At 31.4% G+C, this 22,834-nt stretch overlaps 3 protein-coding genes across 3 annotated transcripts; 2 read left to right on the plus strand and 1 right to left on the minus strand.

Moving 5' to 3' along the window:
• LOC106717116 (proton-coupled folate transporter) lies at positions 1-7,224 on the minus strand. Its single transcript, XM_014510833.2, has 9 exons — positions 7,176-7,224; positions 6,434-6,628; positions 3,258-3,432; positions 2,422-2,607; positions 2,054-2,344; positions 1,668-1,822; positions 1,087-1,255; positions 260-419; positions 1-139 (listed from the first exon to the last, which is right to left on the minus strand). The coding sequence occupies exons 1-9, from the start codon at positions 7,209-7,211 to the stop codon at positions 28-30; spliced, it is 1,479 nt and encodes a 492-aa protein (XP_014366319.1). The 5' UTR covers positions 7,212-7,224; the 3' UTR covers positions 1-27.
• Positions 7,225-7,768: 544 nt separating this feature from the next.
• LOC123723471 lies at positions 7,769-13,452 on the plus strand. Its single transcript, XM_045686146.1, has 6 exons — positions 7,769-7,927; positions 8,061-8,261; positions 8,581-8,709; positions 9,385-10,485; positions 10,905-11,146; positions 13,303-13,452. The coding sequence occupies exons 1-6, from the start codon at positions 7,879-7,881 to the stop codon at positions 13,450-13,452; spliced, it is 1,872 nt and encodes a 623-aa protein (XP_045542102.1). The 5' UTR covers positions 7,769-7,878.
• A 517-nt stretch (positions 13,453-13,969) lies between these two features.
• LOC106717106 lies at positions 13,970-18,610 on the plus strand. The gene is made up of 5 exons (XM_014510820.2): positions 13,970-14,458; positions 15,955-16,116; positions 16,846-17,064; positions 17,436-17,587; positions 18,100-18,610. Exons 1-5 carry the CDS (start codon positions 14,092-14,094, stop codon positions 18,511-18,513), a joined length of 1,314 nt encoding a protein of 437 aa, XP_014366306.2. The 5' UTR covers positions 13,970-14,091; the 3' UTR covers positions 18,514-18,610.
• Positions 18,611-22,834: the final 4,224 nt, after the last annotated feature.

Below are 22,834 nucleotides of genomic sequence, written 5' to 3' on the forward strand. Positions count from 1 at the left end.
GGACGGAGTCGCGGGCGACAGCTAGTATTAATATACTTCTTGATCATTATCATTTAAAGCTGCAACAGTAGGAATCTGCGTTTCGTCTTGTTCAATAAGAGTCTCTATACGTCTACCATTAAGAGCTATTTCTGTTGCACTGAAATTTAAACATATCGTATTTATAATCTAACCGGTCATATTATAAACTATCAAATTGTACAAATGTGTCATCGAATGAAAACAATTACATAAGAAAACGTTATCAAACTGTACATACCTTGCTAATATAAATACGATCGCTTGTGTAGCTATGGTGAGATAGAATATAGCGTTTACGTAATCAGTTTTTAATGTCGCTTTATATAATTGAGAGTAGACGATTGAAGCGAACATCGCGACAGCGTTTTCCATTACAGATAGGAATGCAAATGCGACACCTGAAATAATTAATATATTTATCAGGTAAATAATTTCTTAAGACAGTTCCTACTTTTCTTTTACATTTACAAAAAAGGCAATTTATATTTTTTTAGTTATTTTTTTTAATTGGAACCACGTTGTTGTATTGGTCAAATCATTTAATACCAATGTTGGTAGATGTAAGAAAATATGTCATCTACCATTATGGATTTACAATTGCATTGAATATAAAAATGTGTTGTCGTCAGGACTAAAGGTGTGTACCATATTTAAAAAATCTAACAAAGGCAAATAGATATAATTTAGGTTACAAGATTTGTACAAGACATATGTAATAATTTATTTTCAAATAAATAAGCAAATTAGTCGATGAACAAGCTAATTGTAGGAATCGAATAAAACAAAAGAAATTATCTAAGCACAAATCGGTCTCAATTTTGCTGCAGTTTTTCAATTTATACCTTAAAAAACCCTTAAGAAAGGTAAAGTACCCTCAAAATAGGGTTAAACGCTCATCAAACTTAAATATTTGATCCGACCTTGTATTAATGGAAATCACCTTTGCTCATCCTATTGCTCAATTCTCGGGGCACGAGCCTACTCAAGTTAGGACTGACTAGGTCTTAACTACTGTCTGGTTCCATTTAAAAAATATTTTTGAATTTTTTCGCAAATATGTATTACCTCTCTCCGCTGCTGGTAGAACTTTTGAAGTCATAGCTCGGATCATTGGAGCGACGCAAGGACCAAATGCTGCTATAGTAGCACCTATATAAAGACTTCTGCCAGTTAACGCATGCGCGTATATTGTGTGCCCACAAATATGAGCAGCAGCGCCCACCATTATTATCGCCTAAAAGATATAGTTCGATACAAACTTTATTATGGATCGAAATATTATACGTGACATCTAGAGCGCAATTTTAGATATAATAAAAAAAGTTCTAAAATTTATTTTACCATCTAAGACCACAATCTTGGAACAAAGTAATATTTCGGATTTGGATAGGAACGAAATTCATAATAAAAAAATTTGAAGCTAAATTAAAAATCTACTAGTCTTCTAGTTATTTAAAAAAAAAATGGGACCCATCTACAAGCACTTCCTTTCGATTGAAATATTTTTTATCAAAATCGGACCACCAGGGGCGGAGTTTCGCGGTAACACACATAAAAAAAAACAGTCGAATTGATAACCTCCTTCTTTTTGAAGTCGGCTAAAAAATCAATACTAGTATTAATATAACTAGTTAGAAGTTAGTTACCGTGTCTTTCCAGTTCCAGACTTTAGTGAACAATGGTATTCCTAGAAGCATGACAGCGACGTATGCTGTGCTGAGAAATGTACGAAAGTTGCTGAAGTCAATCTCATTCCAGCCGAACACATTCGTTACGTAAAGATACATAACTGGTCTCTCATCTGAAAATTTTATATCACCTGTACCATGGACTTCAAAATTCAACACAATTGTACAATATATTTTAAGATAGGTGATAGATTGATCCTTTGTCACTTTTTAATAAGTTAAAATTAAGAAGTTTTTAAAATTTTATATATATTTTTTTATTCTAAACCCCTAAATGTTTTATCGATTCGTTCACATTATAAATTAACTAAGATACAAATGGTAAAGCTATAACTTTTTCTTACCTCTTTGAAATGTGTAAAAAGCCATAGAAATGAGTAGGAACCAGAGTAGCATTCGTCTATTATTTGGTCGTTTCTTTGTCAATGTAACAATAGTTTGACTGATGTTGTTCCATTCAAAGAAGTCAGCGATTGGATTTTTCACGTTGGCTTCTCTAAGGGATTTTTGCTCTACACGCGTTTGCCATTTTAAGGCAAAAATGCAATAAATTGTGGCAATTAGCATAAGGCAAGTGTTTATTAAAAACATTGCAGTAAAAGATTTGTTAACTACTTTTGTATATAAAAGGTTACCTGAAAAAGTTAAGGTTTTTTAAAAAAATATTGAAAAAAATAATAATACAGAGGCGTATAAAAAAAAAGAAACATACCAAGAGCTACTCCTGCAGGCATTGTACTTAGATAGACGATATCCAGGATGCCAACTCTTAATGTTCTATTCTTTAATGAAGATACATCAGAAATATAGGCAAAACTACCAGCGAATATAGATAAATCCGCCCCTGTTAAGGCACTTGGAAACGCTGCCGTATAAATGATGTATTCCACTGGCCATGCTGTAAATAATTATACTGTAATTAAATTATCATTAGTTTCTAAGACCAAATTTCCGTGTAAAACATATTGTTATCTCTGTTTTACCAAAGATAATGACAGGGATGACTATATGGTTTATAGTTTATACAAAGATTTTAGTTTAACACTAACGATTAATCAAGCAATTTTATTTTCATATATCATGTTCTCAATTGAAATAACTGTGTCAATACAAATATCACAACAGTGAAAACCCACTGCAAGAACTACATGGCGTACCCGATGTTTCTAAGAAAGGTTGTCAGGTTGCTCATTTATTACATCTTTCTTGGAAACAACACAGTACAAGTACTGAATAGATTTTTGCGTTGTACAAGTATTTATTCGTAAAACTTGTTACAATGCATGAAGTAAATATAAATATAATAATAATAAATATCCCATCCTAAGCTACATCTGTACATAAAATAAAGTTAAATTTAGTTAGCCAGACTTAAAAGGAAAAGAGGAGGAGGTAAAAAAATAATACAGATTAAACCAATTTATTTGTAAATTAAAAAAATATAATTCTCTTAATGATTTTGTTGGTAAAAACTAGGCAATATATATATATATTAGACCTGTACAGTACTATATTATAAAAAATAAATCTAAGAAATGATCAACTAACCTTTAATTGTATTCAAAGTGATCATAATAGAGAAATAAAGTTTTCCCAAAAGTCCAGCTAGGAGGATCGACTTGCGACCACGTTTATCGCTGTAGGAACCGATGAAAAAAGCCAATAAGAGAGGCACTATATGACTTGCGATACCATTCCATTGATGAAACGTCGACACTGTCACCTTGGAATTAATAATAAGTTTTGTAATTTAAGAGTATATACGAGTATTAGGCGATTATATAATATTTGTTTTTCTAATCATTCTAACCAAGCTCTAACTTAGTGTCGTTTACGAATAGCGGATTCGATTTCACAATCACGTGATCGATTGTCCGTACATTTAACCATTACATCAGTGGTATAACCGCTTCAAAATTATTTTCTTCAAAGGCACAATTAGAGGCATGTTAATATGTTTTTGTACAGTATTTGGATTTTTATTGTGGAAACGCACGGATGATCTATGCGGAATTAAGTTACGAGGTTAATCTCTGGTTCAGCAAGAATGGAACAGTTAGTTAGAAAACATTGTAGCAAATACTGATATCATTTATGTTAACTTAATATAATCTCTTAAACAATGATAGACATTTTATGAACAAGATATATTTGTTACACAATATGACTCATGAAACTGCGCATTATCTGTTACGTTTCGGTTGTTGTATGTCGATAATGAAAACTCGTGATTTTAAACTCTTACAACACACTACTTAAAAATTGGCTAATTTGATTAGAAGGGCAAAAGGTTAGCGTAGTATGGACAGATTATCCAACACCAACATCTGATGAATGCGTGTTGAAGGACTAATTTTGGGAAGGGGAAGTGGTTTTTGATGGAAGGGCACAGGAAGGATATTTATCCTTTTTTTTGTTCGTCCCCTCCTCAGGCGATTAAAAGTAGGCAAAGCATCTGCAATTACGGATATTTATAGGCAGCGGTCGATTCGATAATTCGACGTAATCATGTGGCCAATTGATCGTTTGCCACCTTACGATATAAAAAATAACTCACGGACGAAGTCGCGGGCGACAGTAAGTCTGTACATATAAAATACCTCTTTAAAATATAGACAAGACTTCTGTGCAGAGTGCATTGTCGATATGATATGCATGGAAGAAAATTATAACAGCAATGGTATTTTAGTTTTAAATTTAAAGAACAATCTTACTAATATTATAAATGCGAATGTTTAGATGGATGGATGGATGTTTGTTTGAAGGTACCTTCGGAACGTCTGAACGGATCTTTAAATTTGGCACTGATGTAGAAAATAATCTGGAAGAACACATAGGATACTTATTACGTTTTTTTAATGTTGCGCAGACGGAGTCGCGGGAGACAGCTGGTATTTCATAAATGACATTTCGTATAACGTCTTTACGTATCATAATATTTAGATTGTCTTGATTTGTAACATAAATGCCTACTGCATTTCATTTTGTGACAAGCAATGCGTTATTATAAATCGTCACACGCAATGCTTATTCAAATTAATTAGGTTAAATTAAGAATAAGTTTGTAAATACTTTTATAAAATATAGAATAGACTAAGGGTAAATAATTTTATTAATTGCTAGCAGTTGTACGCAACTTCGTCCGCGAGGAATAAAAAAAAAGATCTAATAATAAATATACCCTATATCACATGAGCGTAGCTACCCAAGTGTAAGAATTTTTCAAATAGGATCAGTTATTTCGGGGTCTATGCAACGCATACAAAAAAATTCAAATCCATTCTCTTTATAATATTAGTAGAGCAAAGTCGGAGCAGGCCTATTTTATAAAATGTCAATATGGTGTCTATAGATGATAAATATGTAGAGATATGTCGAACCAAATTAGAAGACTTATGATAAGGAAGGTATTGAGATAAAGATAAGTCTCAAGACATTGTATTTATCAGTCATGGCTATAGATATATTTATAATATTACAAATACTCGCTGATGCCCGCGGTTTTGTATCTATTATAATACGTTAGTTATACTTAATCTTTTTGAAAAAAAAAATGCTCTATCAATGAACATGTTTAACACAAAGTTAATGTGGAAAAATGTATAGTGCAATTTTTATAAAAAAAAAAGAACTTCTGGTTATGAATTTATAGTCGAATTACGATTAATGGGCGACAACTAGTCCGGTTTTCTATTTTATACCTAAAAAATGCATTATATTATCACTTATTTAACACATATTGTAAATAAATATAGTGTATATATAGTCTTAACTTTTTTTTAACAATTAGTAAGCCAGCACTTGACCACAATCTTAACATATGTTTAATGATGTGGCTGAAACATGGTACACACTTAGTAAATGCTTATTCAGTTTACTCTTGCACGCTACTACGTCATACTTATAGATACAAATAGGCATATATCTATTTGTAGGCATATGGAATATTCCATTGTTGAAAAATTACTTTTAACGCAGAACCAATGTCAATTTTAAGCTGATGTTAAAAATTACATAAAATGTCTAGTCATTACTCTGTAACCTGACTGCATGTTACTAAATGTAATACAATACGACAAGTCTTTTAATTGACAATTTTGAACTTTTAACTACATACCTAACCGTATAAACTTTAAATTGCAATTTTGTTATCTTGTTGCAAAATCTAAAGTATACATAATTATAATATTATATATTTTTTATGTTATGTATACAATCTTACTAATATTATAAATGCGAATGTTTAGATGGATGGCTGGATGTTTGTTTGAAGGTATCTCCGAAACGACTTAACGGATCTTGATGAAATTTGGCACTGATGTAGAACATAGTCTGGAAGAACACATAGATTTTTTATGTTTTTAAATCCGCGAGGAAGGAGTCGCGGGTAACAGCTAGTTCTATTATAAGGTTAGAATTTTGTAACATAAAGTTCTACATATGTGTAAAGGATCATTTATTAATTACAATTAGAAGTCTAAGGGGATCCGGAAGTCGGAAGTCCGAAGGGTAAAGAATTTCTCAAATACCTTATTGTAAGAAGTAGAAGGGTATGAGTATCAAATTCTGATTAAAGGTATTGTGTCTGCGTTTATTTTTCCTGAGCCCATAATAAAATGTCTGCAAGCCACAGCAATGCAGAAGATAAAACAAAGTGTGACATGAAAGGGTTAAACAAAAAATTTATATTTGTCCAAATATGTAAAAATAATTATTTTTCTCACCTGAACTTCAGTTTTGATATCTTTATAATTACTTATATTGTAACATATCTCTTCGCTGTACCCGTGGTTCACCGTACATGCTTTAAATACATAGAATGTTTGCTCAATTACATTTGTTATCATGAAAGCAAGCATGTAGAAAAACATCAACGGCTCCACTGTTATATATGTGTACCATGGTTTCCTCGGAATATCCTAAAAAAAATTTCTATATCAACAATAATGATGAACACACCATATGCTTGTTTAATAGGGTAATGGTACCCAGCATTTTATTTAGCCCTTCGGAATCAAGCATACTCTTCTTTCCAATGTGCAAAATCAAGCTCAGTATAATAATATAATTAATAGAAAAGTACAAATGTAAGTCTAATGTTTAGTGGTTATTGTCGCTCAAAAACACTGTGGCATTGTTGGCTTACACAACCATATGATTTTTTTTTTATAAATAGGAATGCTTTGGAAGAGATGGCAAAATCCAAAGAAAAAAATTCGTAACAATCTTCACACATAATAGTTGATTTAGTTGTCGCTAAAGTTTTTAGTAATGTACTGAACATTGTATGCTATGTATTTAAATTATTTCAAATTATATTATAAAATATGAATTAAGATTTATAATTTATTATTTTATCTATAAAAACTTGGAGGATTTTCACATTTTTAATTTTTTTAAATAATAATAATATTAAAAATTATGACTTAATTAATTATATCATAATGTATTGCATCGTACACTTACCACGCTGTATGAATCCTTACTTGAACAATTATCCATATTTGTATATTTTATTCTTAACAAAATGAACTGACGAACAAAAAATTAAGACTCGAATTAATACTAGTCAGTAGTCAATATTACTCTACTGACTTCTCCATATGCTTAATACAATACGTCGCTCCGCTGTGAAACTTGCAGGGGCATGAAACTTTCGAACATCTATTTTTTTACGTAGATACTAGCGCCGTCTTGTGTACAGCAGAGCTAATTAATATTGTAAGTTTACTCATGTGCTCACTAGATGCCGCTTTTGGCCGGAATTTTGCGTCATTTTTTTTTTTTAATTTTAACAATTAATGTTTTCAATTAAGAAACTTATTTCTGGGATTTTTAATCACTATAATTTAAACAAAACTTGTCTTTCGTGCTAATAATTTATGGTTAATTTATAGTCTTTAATGCCGTAGTGTTGTCTATGAAACGATTTCAAATTACCAGTCACGCAATCCAGTCAGTAGGCATCATTACAAGTTTTTAAAACTTCGTTGCGCCACTACCTGTTCTTTTGTTTTCATTTCTTAAAAATATAATTTGACCTCGGCTATTCCTTTTGACTCGTTTGATATCTCCTTTGTTTTGACCTCGGCTTTTCTTTTGGACACGTTTTAAATCTCTTACTTTGAACTCGGCTTTCTTGGACTACCGAATTTAGAAACACCTAAAAATGTCGTCAAATCAGTATTGGAAATGTTACTTTAAATGTGAAGTGACTGGTAAGTTATAAATTTCATATGTATGATATTATAATTTCTTAATATTTTATATATCATTGACATTGGTAATTGTTTACATTACCATGACCGTTTTCATTAAATTCTGCTTAATATAATTTATTTATTATTTCAGACGTTTTACACCGTTTTCCAAATCATCAATATAATCCCGAAAGGTTTAACTCATGGATAAGTGTTCTAGATCCTAATATGCAGAAACGAAATCCGCAATATATATACAACAATTTAAGATTGTGTAATAGGCATTTTGAGTTATGCTACCATACACCCAGTAAAAGACTTACGAGGAATGCTGTTCCAACTTTAAATATTGGTAAGTTTTTGCTAACGTGATAACAAATCTAGATCTGTCGACAATACCTTGAACTGGTGAGTATAAGTTACTGAAGTCGTAAAGAACAACGGCGAACTCACATTCAAATTTTATTTGAACAATTTTTTTTGCTCTTAAGACGAAATATATGTTAAAATATAGAACTTAATGTTCTGAACATATCATACATTCATATTGTTATCAAAGGAAGTTTGGAATTAAAGATATTTCGGTCTAAATATTAAAGTTATTAAAAAAAATCACACATGTTAATCTTTATAATTTCAATGCTTATCATAAACACATTAACTATTTTCAGATTTATATAATATGGAACAAGAAGTACCACCACTACCTAAAAGTATTCCAGAAGACATGTCTATGGAAGTTTCTCAAAACATTAAAGATCCAAAGTTAAGTGGTAGCATAACCACTCGTAAGCCTGTGGGTAAGATATCGTATTTCTTTTCCATAAACTACTTGAGTATATATCCCCCTTTACGTAAGAATGTGGTATGTGTTTGGTAGATTTAGTGGAAAAAAATTTGGCACTACTGCTTTGCCACCTATTCAATTTAGCTAAGCGCCAGCTATCTTCATGGCGTGTCTTAATGTCTATCCACTATGCGTTTTTAACAATGCTTGACATAACCTATAGAGGAATCATTATGCAGCATCTTAATAGTTCAATATTGTATGAGGGTGCAAACTGCCGAATTCTAGCCATCAATTGCAAAGGCATACTGGAAAATGTATTAAATTTAAAATTATTGTAACAAAATAGCTTAGAATGGTCGGACTGAAATCCCGAGATACAGTTTTATTCTGACCCTTTCAGAGCTAATGTTTTACCCATTCTTTAGCTATTCTTGAGGAAACGCAAATATAACTACTGAAAATATTTGTAAAGTTCTTTCTTTTTTCTGAAACAAATTATTTAGGGAATATTGTTTTTTTTTGTTTAAGATAAGTACAGCACTATCAATTTTGCAATAAGTATCAAACTCAAACCTAGTAAACAATGCAATTTTGAATATTTCAGTATACACTTCCAAAAGTAATTTATGCCCATACATTATTGTCACCTTTACAAAATTAACTTTTTTTTTTTTTTTGCTTGCAGTACCACAAGACAAGACAACAAGACAAATGCAAAGAAATATTTGCAATCTAAAGTATAGATTAAAGAAGCTTAGCCAGAAATATACAACACAAACAAAAAAAATTAAATGTGCAAGGAATCTATCTCTTTCACAGGCATTTTTAAAACAAATTGAAAAGTTTCCTGCACCCATAAAAATTTTTAGTAAGCTCCAGTTAAAAGCTAAATATAAACCGAGAGGAAGGAGATATACAATGGAGGAAAAGATTTTGGCCTTAACCATGTACAAACAAAGTGCAAAGGCATATAATCTTTTGAATAAAATGTTTGTGTTACCTTCAAAAAGAAGCCTCCAAAAACTATTGAGCCACATTCCTTTGGAGCCTGGAATAAACGAACATATCTTTGCTCATTTAAAAAAAGCAGTGAGAAGATTGCCTTTAGAAAAAAGATTATGTACTCTCATATTTGATGAAGTGGCCTTAGATGTGGGACTTCACTTTAACAATGGAAGAATCATTGGCTTTGAAGACCTTGGTTTTGAAAGCAGTAAATTGATTGCCGACCATGCATTAGTATTCATGGTAAAAAGCATTAAAGGGAAATTTAAACAACCTGTCTGCTTCACTTTTACCAAAAGTTGCACAAAAAAGGATGACTTAAAACATCTGATAAAATTATTAATAAGAAAAATCCACGATTCGGGATTAAAAGTCGTAGCAACTGTCTGTGACCAGTCACAAACAAATGTGGGTGCAATAAAGAGCCTGAAGGACGACACAATGAAAAAATATTTAAGACAGGCTGTGGAATATAAGTCTCATGGTTTTGAGGTCGATGAGCATAAGATATTTCCTTTATATGACACGCCACATCTTTTGAAAGGTGTAAGAAATAATCTTTTAAGAAAAAATGCAAGGTTTTCAGATATCCAAGAAAAAGTAGCGAAATGGGACCACATAAAAATGTTATTTGAAAAGGATGTTGGTGAACACGAGATAAGATTTGTAAATAAGTTAACTGAATATCACGTTTTTGAAAATAAAATACCAAAAATGAAAGTGAAATATGCTGCGCAGGTATTTAGCCAAAGGGTGTCTTCTGCATTAGGATTTCTTGCAAGTATGTTCAGTTATTAAATATTATTTTAAATAGTGCATAATTTTAAAATATTTTCATATCTTCATCATCATTTCAGCCTGTTTGAGTTGTTGAACATAGTCCACAGATTGCCAAAAAAAGTATTTATACATGCAATAAATTTTGTACACTTATATATACACAAATATACATTTTTCAATTACACTGAAAAATACAATTATGATACATATTATATGTTTATTTTTATTTATATATTCATTTTATATATGTAATATATTTCTATATGTTTATTTTTATTTATAAACCCAACAAGACGAGAAAATAAATAAATATCCCCACCATAATAGACATTTTTTTCATATTTAATAAGGCGTGTTTTATGCTTAATAAAATATCATTAAAGTCAAAAATAAGGTAATAATTGAGTTTTCTCATTTCAGGACACAATATATTGCCAGCGGAGTGTCAAGATACGGCAAAATTTTTGTTGCTATTTGATAAGTTATTTGATTCTTTTAATGGACATACTTATTCTGGTACATCAAAAGAATTATTAGGGTGTCTTAAAAACAATTCCCCTCACCAACAGTTTTGGGCGGAAGTTCTACCCATCTTAAAATCAATTAAATTTGAAAATAAATTTGTGAAAAAAGATGGCACTTGTACTGTAAAGTTTGAAAAGGTGCCATCTATTTACAATTGGGTGTCAAACATAGAGACTTTTTTGGAATTGTGGGAGTTTTTAAAAAAAGAAAACAACATAAGTAATTTGTTGATGAGAAACTTTAATCAGGACCCCCTCGAAAATTTCTTTTGTTGTATCAGAAGTAATGGCGTCCGAAATACGAACCCCACCTGTGCGCAATTTATAAATGTGTACAAAACACTCTTGGTGAATAATTTAAGCTCTCCTCATTCTATAAACGCTAACTGTGAGGCAGATGATAGTAAATGCTTTAACTCGTTGGCTTATCTATTGCATAGTAATGTAAAATATGGTAATCAAGATAAAAAAAATGTTGCTTTTAATATTGATACTTTTGTCGAAAATTTATCACATCTTCCTCCCGGCGATGATCTGGATATTTTACATAAAGAGTCGAAACGGTATGTTGCAGGGTACATAATTAAGAAATGTCAAAAAAATATATTTAAATCTTGCCTATCGTGTAAAAAAACGTTCTTTAATAACGATAGGGACCCTGCATCATACACATACTATAGGGACTATACAAAAAAGTCCCTTATTTACGCAAAAGACGGATTTGTGGATTTAACGAAAAAAATATATGACATAATAATTTTATGCTTACGAGATTTGCCAGAGGACAAAAATTTAAAAGAAAAGATAATAAGTTTTATTAATATTGATATTAATTTCGACATTATATCTTGTAAAGCACATAGATCTTTGCTAATAGAATATATCGCCAACATAGCAATTAATGTTATTGTCCACAGTTGGTGTAAGGGAGTAAATCGAATTTTACAGGGAAAAATTGTTAATTTTGATCAAAGAGACGAAGTGAAGTTACAGGCTTATACTCGTTATTTAAAAAAAAGTAAAAATAAACAAAAATGAATTTTTTTAACTTGTTTCATTTACTATTATGTGTTATTACCAGAACATTCAATTAGACTGTTTTTTATTGCTAAATGATAAATATTTTAAATTGTAGGAAATGTATGTATAACCAATGATAAATACATAGGTTCTAGCGCCATCTAGTTGATGGTATGCAATTTTCAGCCATTTAAGTAATGCCATCTCTAGGACAGTAGACAAAACTTGCATATTTTGCCTCTTAAAAATATACAAGGAGTGACATATCTATACCATATATTAGTATTTTATCTATGGTGAGCACTGGCGTTTTCGAGGTAAGTTACTCGCAGTACTTTGATGACGTGATCAGTCAAAACCACCCGAGTGCCTGACATCTTATAAACAAAGCTACAGTTTAATCAGAAAATGTTAAAGTTCTGTAATTAGTTTGGATTAATAAATAAAACAATGGAAGAATTGCAAAAATTAACCTTATTAGACTGTGTTGATAATGAAAAACATATTCTTTTTTATGAAAAAGTAGTTATTTTTATTACATTATAAATTCAATTTATAATTAATATTAATTAAAATATTTTTAATTTGACAGTATTCCAAAACAGTTTTTTTTTTATGTACTAGAAAACTTGAATACACTCATTTGAATGTTGCGTCAAAAAATGCGGCTGACAGTATACGAGATTGCGTTCCGTTTTAAATCGTAACCAGTATAACTGGCTATAAAGGAACGGCTTCACAGTATACTGAATTGACGTCACACTCTACAGTGGTCGCAGTGCATATCGGAACACACCCCAAAATTCTGAACTTTGCAGTTTACAGACTTGCCATGTTATGTCAATGTCAAGTGTCAAATTCAAATTCTGTCCTGGTTGCCAAAGAGCTTATAAAAGATTGTCTAGCCGGGTATAAGAATCACGCATGTGCTGCACATGATGTACATATCATGCTGACATTTTCGTTGAATGGCAACGACTTTATTATTAAACCAATTTACACAAAAAAGAGCACATAAGCACTTCTAAATTAGGAAATTATTGTTGATGTGAAACATCTATAGGATCACTTGTAAACCGAATTGTTGCCGTGGCGACGGGTCGCCACGCTATACTAAGGTATACATATATATAAATATATTTTAATTTAATAATATTTATTATTATTATTTATTTAATTATAATATTTTGTGCATATTACTTGTACACACACGATGTTTCACATCTGCCAGGCGTCCCATGACGGCATACATTTTTTTGTTTTTCATTCGACAGAGGGAAAGGCGCACGCTTTCTCTTATGAGTCAAGCCATAAGACGAAATCTTGTTGATTTCAATCCCAAAAAGACACAAGTGCGCGCCATTACCGCTAAAAAAGAACCCTATGTCTTCGTTTCGAGGGCACTCGAGGACAAGGGACTTTAGTTCCCTCTGCATTTTTTACCGCATATACCACGGGGAGTGCTCAGAAGAATTGTTTGGAATAATTCCTGCCGCCGAGTTTCGTTATCGGCTCATCGGACGACTCGACAGGCCGCCAGTTACCATCCATACCACCTGGATGGCTGGCATTCCACAACAGTGCGGTTCTCGCGAATTTTTTTGCCGTGCATGGCCGCGTTGTGGAATGGTCTGTCCTCGGCGGTATTGCCAAACTGCTACGACTTAGGGTCCTTCAAGAAGCGAGCGTATCACCATCTCAAAGGCCGGCAACGCATCTGCGATTCCTCTGGTATTGCAGATGTCCATAGGCGTCAATAAACACATAGGTGTTCCCGCAGCTCGTCTGCCTTCTTCTCTTATTTTTTTTTAAAAACTTCAGTCCTTTTTATAAGGGGTTGAGATAGTTATTATGACCTGTTTCAACACCAATTCAACACTTCCTATTGGGCAATAGACACGACTATATTGCTCTATAACTTTATGATTTATGACAGTTTTACTTTACGTGTTGGGTGTTTTATTTGTTTTGCTTGTTCTTTATTATTGTAATTGAAAATTAGAATGTCTATTTACAATGTTTAATTCGTATTTAAAGTTGAAAACGTGATTGTGCCTCTTAAAATGGCAATGAAAACTGAGCCAGTTTTAAATTCAAGTAATTCAGGTATAAAAGTTGAAGGTGATATAGGAGACGTCCAAATTATCGAGGAAGTGAGCGACGATGATTCGGATTATGACAAACAGACAGCATTAAGTGCGAGTAACGCTTCACCCAATTCTTTGGGATTACTTCCCTCAACTTCACCTGTGATCGGAACTGTCTCAGTTTCTAATTCCGAAAATGTTCATTTTGGTAACAACACTTTTTTTAATGGACCCGTTACAATTATACAAAGTAAACATGGTGTTGAAAACGCTTCTTACACAAATACAGAAGATAAGAATGGGGAAAAAGATGAATGTCAAAATAAGCCCCAACGTGCTCCAAGTAAGTTAAAACTAAATTAAATATTACTTATAAGAGAGGAATGAATAAGACATTTTTACGTCTAAATTGATGACATTATAACAACTAATATGGACGAAAGGTAATGTAATGTAATACCCAAATCCTCTGAATTTAGTATATAATTTGGTTAAAGAACTTATATTAACTTCCTTGCCAATTTCCATGTTCACATAAATTCCCAGGATTCCTAAAATTATTGAAGTCAAAGTAAGACAATGTTTCATTCATTAAGTCAATGAGCATTGTTGATTTTTTCTTACATTCACACAATTTTTTTTAATTATATGAGGTAGGATGTCACTAAATAATGGTTGGAGAAGTAGATTACCAAAAAAAAAAAAACATTTGCAGAAGTACCTTTCATGTATTTTCCTACTTCACCTTGTGGGGAAGTACCAAAATACCACATAAAACTGGTTCATTAATTCCTACAATATCTGTTGCCATTGGTAACAACTACAGTGGTTAAATATTTTTGTTCAATAATTCATTCCTTTGATAACATTCTAAGAAATAGCAAAACAAAACCTTAATATGGATATACTTGTTTCATGTATAATTATGTTAGTTGCGTTCTTCTTAGTTTTACCTTATTATTCATCATCATCAACCTGCCCTTATTGCTATGGAGGGTCGGTACAGTATGTACTATTCCTCCAGACATCTCTGTCAGCCATCATATCTGAATTTTACCCCCTTCTTATGCATATTCTCTTTCACACAATCCACCCATACTTTATTTGGTCTTCCTCTACCTTTATAGCCATCCACATTCAATTTCATTACTTTTTTTGTTTACATGATTATCAACCGCATAACATGTCCAAACCATGTTAATCTTCTGCTCCTCAGTTTCTCGATAACTGGCGCTACTTTCAAACTTCCTCTGATATACACATTCTAAACTTTATCTTTTCTTGTCACACCACACATCCATCTTAGTATATGAATCTCAGCTACATGCAATCTTCTTTCATCCAAAACCTTGGTGGCTCAACATTCAGATTTGTGCAATACGAAAAGTCTTACGATCGACTTGTATATCTGTCCCTTAAGGTTTAGTCGCATTCTTGGATCACAAGTCACACAAGTGACCTGTCACCATTTCATCCAACCTGCATTTATTCGGCTTGTCACATCCCGGTCAACAACAAGGTTGTATTGTTTACATCAATTTTGTGCTATAATTTAAAAAAATAATTGGATTAATATTTTTTGGAACTTGAATAGTAAAATTTATTATTTTATGGTTTTTGCACAGTTTCACTTGTCTTCCACAAAAATAGAATTGTCATATCTCTTCAATATAGCCCTGTAATTTATTAACACATGTTTATTGACTTAACTAATCTAACACTTGACATGACAGACCAACAAACATGATCAGATCAGGTTGGACGTCAAGCATTCCGTTTCTCACAACTATATTAGCCATAGTATAATTTACATTACTTATGTATTTTTGAAATTTGCAGCAATAAAAAAGCATGACATATTAACTCGGCAGAAATTAATAATATTTGTAATTTGCATTATCATAGTCGGAGGAATTGTTACAATTGTATTAATAACAATAAGTAAAAACAATGAGCAAAGTAGAGGCACTACATCCACTTACTTTGATGATGCATACTCAGGTAAGATTTTTATAAAATTCACTCGCATATTTATTATTTTAAGGCATTCATCCCAATGAAAATAACATATTAATTCTTTAAATAATATTAAGAAAATAATAGACTCACTCAAAAACATTTTTGAAAAATAACTTTACAATAAATTATTTTACATAAAACAAAAGATTGAGTAAATACTCATGACAGAAGTTGACAATTTTTTTAACCAATTTCTAAGTCTAAGACCTTACTTTTTGTAATTCTTCATATCACAGACAGTTCGTTATTGTTATTATAGCTTTCATTTTTTTTAATATATCTGTACTATTAACTCTGTTTTCTCTGGTTCTACGTTGCAATGTATTAATGCTTAATTTTGTATATTTTAATATAATGCATTTGCCATAACACTGTTGGACTCTTGGTTAATGCCTAACAATGGTGCGTGGACTGTATTTTCATACTGTTATGTTTAGGTCACTATCAGTTTGTATAATTCTGTTAGTTTGAAAACTCACCAGCTGTGTAATAGGTAAACTCAGAACTGAAGCCTCACTTATGTCGTCATGTTAATATTTGAGGTTATAAGATTTAAATACAAAATGGGGTTGTAATATGTTAAAGATTTGTACAGTTCAATCTGTCATTACACAACTTGTAAAATATCACAGCTTGTAAGATACAAAATCATTAATTTTATAATGTGATGATAACAAAACCACTAATGATTAATTATTAACACTATTTCAGCTAAGACGGTGGAGGTGCTAAGCTATGACGCACTATATCCGATTTCCTATATAATAATCACCTCATTTACATTTGTATTGTTACTTATGTTATACACCAGTAAATCACTAACAATCATTACGGATAACTCGGACAACACGAAATGTAAAAGTAAAAAGAGCAACTGTGCATTGGTTAAAACAAAAAGAACTGATATGTGCATGAATTGTTATTTTCGAGGTATTTATTTATCCTGCTTTTTTAAACAATTTACTGGAAAACCATAAATGTAACTACTTACAATTTATTTTCCTCTAAATAAAGAATATGGATAATAACTTGATGTAATAATGATCATAATTATTAATTTAATTGCAAGCTAACTGCAATATATTCATATGGTCTATAAAATACAATTTATTTAGATGTAATTCATTATTTATGGGTAATTGAAGTTTATAATAATGCATGTGTTTGCTTCAAAAAATATAGAACCATTAAAATTTTGAAGCTACTATCTCATTATAAATTAATTTCCGTGGTAAAATTTCACTGATATGATACCTCACTTCTATTTTAACTTTTATACATGTCTATAATACTGTTTCTAGTGGACCCATTGTTGATAGCTCCGGACCATTTGAGGATAGTCTCACGGACGGATTGGTTGGCACAGCCTGTTGAAGGTCCACTGGATAAGATAGTACAGCCAGTACCGTGGGTCATAATAACACATACTGCAACCGAAAGCTGTCATATACAGGTCTGTATGAAATCTTGGCACACTATTTACAGTACATACAAATATTAGTGAAACTTTTGTATGTTCCTGTGGGTTTAGGTCGCAGTAACATATTGAAATATATTATTGTCTCTGTTTTTCCGCAGAGAATGTGAGGAACATGTAATTGTTAATGTATTACTCTTCTTTTGAATTTATAATTATTTATTTGTACTGAAAAAGGAAAATTTAGTAAAGTAATAAAATATCTATATATATAAAAGAAAGTCGTGTTAGTTACACTATTTATAACTGAAGAACGGTTGAATCGATTTGACTGAAAATTGGTGGGCAGGTAGCTTAGAACCAGGAAACGGACATAGGATAATTTTTACCCCGTTTTCTATTTTTTATTCCGCGCGGACGGAGTCGCGGGTAAAAGCTAGTTATTATTAAAGAAAGACAACGTTTTTGCAATTGTAATATTAAAAATAAAATCAATCCTAATAATGTTAATGATATCAACTAAACAATATGTACATTTCAATTTTCAGAGCCAATGCGTGCTTGCAGTTCGATTGATACAATCGTTTCACATAGAGTCAAGAAAATGGTTTGATATCGGATATAATTTCTTAGTTGGTGGGGACGGATCCGTGTACTTTGGTCGTGGCTGGAATTACATAGGCGCTCATACAAAAGGATATAACAAATACAGTATAGCTATAGCATTTATAGGTACTTTTAACAACGACCCACCACCAAAGCAACAAATAGATGCTTGTAAAAAATTAATTAAACATGGTGTGGAACTTGGTGTTGTTACAAAAGATTACAAATTGTTTGCTCATAGACAACTAATGTCAACTCTTAGCCCGGGTGATAAATTATTTGATATAATAAAAGAGTGGCCACATTTTGTAAGTAATTTGACGGATGTTGATAATCTTATTCCGAAAGGATACTAGTTGTTTTACATTTCTCTTGAGTGCAACTTAATGTCTGTTATAGGATAAGTTTCCCTTATAATCTATTTATAGAATTATCTATTACTATCTTTGACATGCGACTTTGTTTGCGCGGAATTAAAAAAACTTAATTTTTAGCCTACATGTTCTTCTAGACTATGTTTTACATCTGTGCCAAATTTTATCAATATCCGTTGAACGGTATTAAAGCTATGTTGTAATATACATAATATAGTATAATGTATTGTTTTTATGTGTTCAATTTATTCAACAATTTAAAAAGCTAAATCATTTTGGAAAATATCTTTTTTTTATATCTAAGTAGATTATTTATTGCCAAGAAAAGATAGTGTTCTAAAAAGTTTATTGAGAATAATTCTGTATATAACCTCCTTCTTTTTCAAGTCGGCTAAAAAGGCATATCGCCTCTTTACTAGAACAATGTGATATTTTTTAAACGACAACTTTACAGACGAGCAATATGAAACATTTAAGCGTTGATAAATTCTAATTTCGAATTGAAGTGTTTTTTTTTTTTTATTATTTTCAGATAGCGCATTAATTACCGCAACAATTTATCAACACTTAAATGTTTAAAATTGTTTTCTTGTAAAGTTGTGGTTTGTTTTTGTAGAGGTGATATATACTTTGATATTTATTAAATTCATTTTAAATTAAAGACCCAAAATAATGGATATCCTTTTTATGGAGAAGCTGGAATAAATGTAATTTGTAATTATTTGTATTACTTTGATGTGTTCTATTTATTTTTACAAATATATAAATGTACTTTAATTTATCATATATGTATTTTATACATCATGATTTTAATTAATGTAATCGAATATTGATTGTCAATTTATAGCTTTTTATTTTCTAAAATATCGTAAAAAATAATCTGTAATAATAGTGAATTGTACATTAACATTATACATTGCGAATTGGAAAATTTAATTCAAGTTTAAAATATATTTTGGATTATATTTTACAATGTTTTAATTAGAGCATTGGTATATTACAGCAAATACTATTTATACAAGGATAACTTACCGTTGGTTTCTGAGACCAAAAACTCGTCAATATCGTGGTTTTGGAAACTCACGGTTAATGGTGTGATTAAAACCAAAGGTGTCTTAGCATTATCAAATTATTTTTAGATTATGTGTGTACAGCGATAAAACAGACAATATATGTTTTTATAATTTTTAAAAACATATTTTTATGTATGAGAAATTTGACATAACAAAATTGTCGGTCTAGATGTACTTGTGTAGCCAGACAAAGTTATGACCCTGATCAATTTTTTTCTATGAAATTGTTATAGATTAGTTCCGCTGTTGTTCTTTTAGTCATAAATATCTACTTTTATATGCAATGAATTAGAAGATGATCTCATATCTTCATTCCAATAGAATAATTAGGTAGTTTTGTATTTTTTTGTAAATAGGTTTACGAATGAACAAAGTGTTTATTGTTACCAATTTAAAGTTTATTTTTTATGTTTAAAAACACATAATACTTAATTAGTTTTTGTTTTATAAGACTGTATCATAATTTTGTCAATATGTCTAAATAAATATATGATAATTTTATTACAATCATATAAGTAAAATATAAGGAAATATGACTGCTGCTCAAATGTTTCGCTTTGCAAGACACAGCATTAAATATGGAGAACTGACCACCAACCTTCGGTAGTCAGAGAGGCTCAAGAAGAAGAAACTACTTTGGCCCTGTGATAAACTAAAGTATAATAGTCACTTTCACCGGAAAAGATTAGTTTGTGGGAGTAAAAAAGATATTAGTGATATGTTTGAAATGTTAATTGATTCTACTGTAATGTACATTTTGAGAAAAAAATTACCAATAATTGATGGGGGAAGATCGGAAAGACAAAGCAGCTTATCTCAGTAACCTGAATGGTCTGCGACCTATCGGCTGGCCCAGATACTGCTGGCGATACGCCGTAGAGCTAGACCTGCTGCAGCTACAAGCGATGGACTGGCAGAAGAAGGCACAGGACAGGCAACTTTGGCTATCTCTTGTGTCGGAGGCCAACGCCCACTTTGGGTCGCTGCGCCAGCGGATTGAGTGTGAATTTTGTTATTAAATTTTTGGATGATATGTTTTATTGACTGTAATATACAGTCAAAACCGTTTATGACGACATCGTTTAGAACAACATACCGGTTAAATTGACCAAAATCAAAGGTCCTGGCTGAATGTTATATACATATCTTTCCTATTAATACCTGTCACCGGTTGTTACAACTATCGGTTTTTACGACTCAATATGAGTAGTCCCTTCGATGTCGTTATAACAGATTTTGACTGTATTTTGATATTAATGTTCACAAATGTAAAATTTGATTCATGGTAAAGATATATTACTTTTATATACAATTATATGATAAATTATTGATAAGGGGATGGGCATAACAGATATTGCCATAGAGATTAATAGATTATTATAGGTTATAGGTAGTTTTTATACTAAAATGGTGCTAGAGATATTACAAAAGATTTACATTTACTTAGTATTAAGAAAGTATATATCGACGCGACGCTGGAAAGCATAAACGCTGTAACCCTTGAAATCGCGAATATGTTTTTCACACGTTAATAATTTCAACCATTATCAAAGGATAATGATTTTATTATAGGTTGGCACAAACTACACAACATTGCTAAATACCGCATGCTTGTAGGCGTATCAGCTCACGAGTTATCATTTTTTGGCTCTCCTGTAATGTTCATACTTTCGGGGTTACAGCGTTTATGCTTTCCAGCATTGATATGTGTGGATGTTTTTACCATGGATTTTAGCTGCCAAAATACATGTATAAAAAGATTTGTTATCTCTGTTTTTCCAAGTAAATAATACATATATGCTTTTGTATGTTTATTTTGGCAAAAGAACCCAATAATTGTAAAGTTGTATTTTTGTTTAATTATGTAAAGTCTATTTTGTATGATTTGTTCTGTTTGGTAATTTTACCTTACCTTTGATGGAATATTTCAATTTTATAATTAATTTTAACCATGTAAAATAGTAAATACAATCAATGAAGTCTGCTGATGTCATATTAGAATATGTTTATTTCCTATATCCCATATATGTAATTTATAAAATATTAAATAGTATTAAGATAATAAAGAATAAATGTACAGTTTGTCATAACAATATAAATTACTTTTAATATGGAAAAGATATAATATGCGGTGCATGGGGTACTAAGAATCCCCGGTTTGGATATCCTGGATGCGGGTTGCACAGCACCGATCATTGTGGCGATCTTTGGGGGAGGCATATGCCCAGCAGTGCGTGTAACGAGGCTGAATGAATGGATGGATGATGCAAAAGATTTGTCATATATCTAAAAACACTGGCCCATGCTAAGAGAGGCTCGGAGCCATACCTAAATTAGGACTGACTAGGCCTTAGTCAACCACGCTGGTCACATTACATCATAATGTTCTCTTTCGCCTATCTAGGTCATTTGCTAATGTGAGTGGTAGTTTAGATATTATCAACCCTAGCCGGGGATGGTGAACCAAAGGCGACATAATATTTGGAGTTAGTCACTGATCACAAAATTCATATAATTAATATGAGAAGCAAATACGAGTGATCACTACGCTATGGAATGTTGGGAACACCCAATAATGACAAAGTCGAAACTATTTGATGACATCTTTGTCTGGATATACCGTGACATACGTCTTCAAAATCGATTAGTTCATCTCTAAATGCTTCACAAACTTACCAAAGTTTACGATATATATTTAAAACATTATTATTTTTACTTTTAATATTTGTAGGTTATGTTTTTTTAAAACATTAACATAAACAACGTAAATGACAGATGACAACTATCAACAGCTCCGAATTTGACATTGACAACTCTTATGAACACTGTCCTTCTACTACATGGATAGGTTATAAGCAGTGGCATTTTGAGCTTTTTGATTTTTATCATTTTGGCGCTGACGGTTGCAGTTGGTAGTTATTATCAAGATAAGAACTTGAAGTTGTGTTCTGTTTACGATATTATAATTACTATTTTATATTTTTGGTATACTGTAAAAGTAATTTTGATTTATCTAGCTATTATATAATATTTAATTTTAAAATATTGCTCCCACGTAGGGTTGGCGACAGGTAGGCGGCCGGTCGTAAAAAATTAAGCCAAAACTAAGGTTTATAAATCCTTATATACCGCCCCACGTGAGTCGGGTAAGGCCAGGGAGATAATGGTTGCAGTTAGTTGTGGTTGGTGGTAAGGATTATATTGATAATAAGGTAATTAATGAATAGAGA

This window comes from Papilio machaon, chromosome Z (genome assembly GCF_912999745.1).
Source record: "Papilio machaon chromosome Z, ilPapMach1.1, whole genome shotgun sequence".
NCBI lineage: Eukaryota > Metazoa > Arthropoda > Insecta > Lepidoptera > Papilionidae > Papilio > Papilio machaon.